The sequence below is a fragment of the Zea mays genome, chromosome 9, assembly GCF_902167145.1.
Source record: "Zea mays cultivar B73 chromosome 9, Zm-B73-REFERENCE-NAM-5.0, whole genome shotgun sequence".
In the NCBI taxonomy this organism is placed as follows: Eukaryota; Viridiplantae; Streptophyta; class Magnoliopsida; order Poales; family Poaceae; genus Zea; species Zea mays.
In genome coordinates, this window is record NC_050104.1 from 8,590,483 (window position 1) to 8,593,987 (window position 3,505).

Sequence of the window (3,505 nt, forward strand, 5' to 3'; positions counted from 1 at the left end):
CCGGGCCTCGGGTTGTGTGGGGAGTAATGACTGGGACCGCCATTCCTCGTGACAGCTCTGGACCGCCCTTGGCTGTGTGCAGGAGAGGTCGCGTATCCTCCGGCGCTGGCTAGCACTTGGCAGCACCGGACCCCTTAGGGCAAAGGTCCAGGTGGCCCGCCATGAGGGTCGGGGCCATTCTCGGGGGTCCGGCCCCCAGACGCGACGTAGGTGCCGAGAGCCCTCGTCTTCAGGATACATGGCAAACCCGGACCCCTCCGTTGGGGTCTAGAGCGCTGATTATAGGTGCTGGCCTTTACTCGAGGCCAGTGGCCTTACAGGGTAGACCCAGCCACTGGGTTAGGATAGACCACCATTATCATGGTGAATAAGGTTAGACTCGGAAGACGGTCCAGCTTGATCAATCAGTAATGGGTACCTTAATTTTGAGGTATAGACAAAAAAACTTTTTGAAAACTACAAAGTACTGTCACTAGATATATTTTTAATTGAAATCTGTGGGTTGTTTCTTGCATAAGCCACAAAAAATCTGGTTTCAAATCGGACGACATCTATGACCATTCAGAATAAGATAAAAGTCTCGAAGATACAAGCAGAACTTTAGGATCCCCAAGTTCGCATAGTCTAGTTTTGATTTCATTCGTTGACTCAACGAGGATTCAATTCGATGTTGCATATAAGGATTCAGACTATTATAATCAGGAGAAAAAGACTAAAAATTTTTGGACAAGCTTACCAGCAGCTGGTATAATGAAATACTGCATAAGGATTCAAACCGTTGTAATCTTCCGGAGCGAAGGAAATCACGAACAGATACAAGTGGCCTAAAATCTCCTTGGATTGGACGAGTCTCCAAATTGGATGATCTAGAAAAAGTAATAATTTATTTTATAATAATTTTACGAAATAGCTAGATTTATTTCACTTCACACTAGTACATGATTTATTTCACTTTACACTAGTACATAATGAAACAACACGACGCAATGACTCCGCCACAATGGCCAATAATGAATGGTGGAAATAATGATGAACTCAAACTTGATGAACCCTCCACATTATTAGTTGTGATCAGACTGACTCCTCATTCTTGCCATCTTCTTCTTCAAAGAAAGGGTAATCTGTGTAGCCAACAATAGGATCTTGCGTGTAGAAGGTGGAGCGGTCGTATTTGTTGAGTGCCACATCCAGCTCGAACCTCCTAGGTAGGTCTGGGTTAGCCAAGAACAGCCTCCCATACGCGACGAGGTCAGCATACCCTTCTGCCACCACCTTGTTGCCATCCTCCCGATCGTACCCACCGGCGGCGATGAACGTTCCATGAAACGCCTTTCGGAACGGCAAGAGCCCGTGAGGGATCTGCCTGCGCCCGTCGACGGTAGCCATGCGGGGCTCCACCATGTGGCAGTAGAGCAAGCCGCTATGCCTGTTGAGCTGCTGCACCATGTAGTGGCCGAGCGCCACCGGGTCCGAGTCCACGCAGTCCACGAAGTCGACGAAGGGCGACAGCCTGATGCCGACGCGGCGCGCGCCCACCTCGCGGACGACGGCGTCCACGACCTCCACGGCGAGACGGCACCGGTTCTCCAGGCTGCCGCCGTACTGGTCCGTGCGGTCGTTGCAGCTGTCCTTCATGAACTGCTCCAGGAGGTACCCGTGCGCGCCGTGGATCTCGACGGCGTCGAAGCCAGCCTGGATCGCGTTCCGTGCGGCCCGCCTGAAGTCGTCGACGATCCCGGAGACCTCGTCGGTCCGCAGCCGGCGCGGCTTCGAGTACGCCGTTCCGGACTCGGCGTCCGGGGAGATCTGCTTGTCCGTGCTCGAGATAGGCGCATCGCCGTTCGGCTGGAGCTCTGCAAGTTGGATGGGTAACCGACTAGAACATCAGCTCCTGGTTAAGAAAGTCAAGCAGTAACATGATCGAGAGCTGAGAAACATGCACGTACCGTTGGTGGAGACCCTGCCCACATGCCAGATCTGGCAGACGAAGATGGCGCCCTTGCGGCGGACGGCGTCGACGATGGGCTTCCACGCCTCGACCTGCTCCTGCGTCCAGATGCCAGGAGTCTCCGGGTACCCCTGCGCGGTGGCCGACACCCCCGTGGCCTCCGCGATGAGCAGGCCACCCCTGGTGGCGCGCTGGGAGTAGTACACGGCGGCGTGTGGCTGCGGCACGTTGCCGTAGGAGCGGCACCTCGTCAGCGGCGCCAGCACCACCCGGTGAGAGAGCTCGAACTGCCCCATCTTGTAAGGCGTCAGCAGCGGGATCACCTCCTTCGCGGCTTGCTGCACCATCTTGCCGGCGTGCTGCTGCTGCAGATGTGATGCAACACCGCAGGTCACTTGCAGCTCTCTGCTCTTACTAGCTTTGCTCGGTTTCTCGCTCTGCTTGTTCTGCGTCTACTGGAAGAAGGGTGTCGCTGTGTATTTATAGTTGTCGGAGTGGGCGCTCCAGGGGTGTTGCGTCACCCTTTCCGTCATCCACTTGGCGCTCACGCAGGTTCATTGGAACAGGCCGTGTGTCGGCTGCAACCCTCCAACCGCCGCACGTCAAAGTTCACAGATTGCTGCCTCTTTGACTTGTGCTGCGAAAAGTGAACGTCACCTGCACTAAGTGATGACGCAATATGGCATTTTACATGTAGGATCTTCTTCGCTGATCATCCCTGTGTACATTTCTGTGCTCGTCCACGCACTGATATTCTACTACGTTCACAATGTACTCGTACATGCATCCGAGCACTTGTCTAGTGGCGCGTTTGATTAAGCTTTTAAAACAAAAAGGTTTTTAGCTTTTGTGGTGCTACTTTAAAAAGCACCTATTTTACAGTACAAATTTAAAAGCAGCTTAAATCGTGCTTTTGCTGCTTATCCAAGTTCGATATATTAATAAAGAGACGACATGACCAATAGAAATTAAAATGAGACTAAAAATAATTAAGTGTATTGTAAGATTGTTTGAATTTACGAAAAGGTAAGGTTGTTTGAATTTACAAAAATGTTGCTTAGATTTATGAAAAGCTACTTTAAAGGCAGCTATTTTATAGTACAAATTAAAAGCAGTTCAGACCGTGCTTTTGTTGCTTATCCATGTTCGATATATTAATAAAGATACACGGTAAATAGAAATTAAAATGAGATAAAAATAATTAAGTGTTAATATAAATAAAATAATAATAATTGTCGGCGTTTCGACCCTGGGGGGTCCCTGGACCGACGAGTAAATTGTCGCCGCGTGTCCCAGCCCAGATGGGTCGGCGCGAGACGGAGCACAAAGGGGGGGGGGGGGGGGGGGTGGGAAACAGCAAAGGGGAAACCCGCGGCCTTCGTGTTGTCCCGCGCCCAGGTCGGGTGCGCTTGCAGTAGGGGGTTACAAGCGTCCGCGTGGGAGAGAGAGAGAGAGAGAGAGAGAGGGAGCCCTGTGCGTCGACCCGTTCTCCCGCGCGGCCAACCTTCTCGTACGAGAGCCCTGAACCTTCCTTTTATAGGCGTAAGGAGAGGGCCC

The 3,505-nt window shown here is 51.8% G+C and overlaps 1 protein-coding gene across 1 annotated transcript; it reads right to left on the minus strand.

The window, feature by feature from the left end:
* Positions 1 to 861: 861 nt before the first annotated feature.
* opr1 (12-oxophytodienoate reductase 1) lies at positions 862 to 2,402 on the minus strand. Its single transcript, NM_001112429.2, has 2 exons — positions 1,947 to 2,402; positions 862 to 1,853 (listed from the first exon to the last, which is right to left on the minus strand). Exons 1-2 carry the CDS (start codon positions 2,293 to 2,295, stop codon positions 1,072 to 1,074), a joined length of 1,131 nt encoding a protein of 376 aa, NP_001105899.2. The 5' UTR covers positions 2,296 to 2,402; the 3' UTR covers positions 862 to 1,071.
* Positions 2,403 to 3,505: the final 1,103 nt, after the last annotated feature.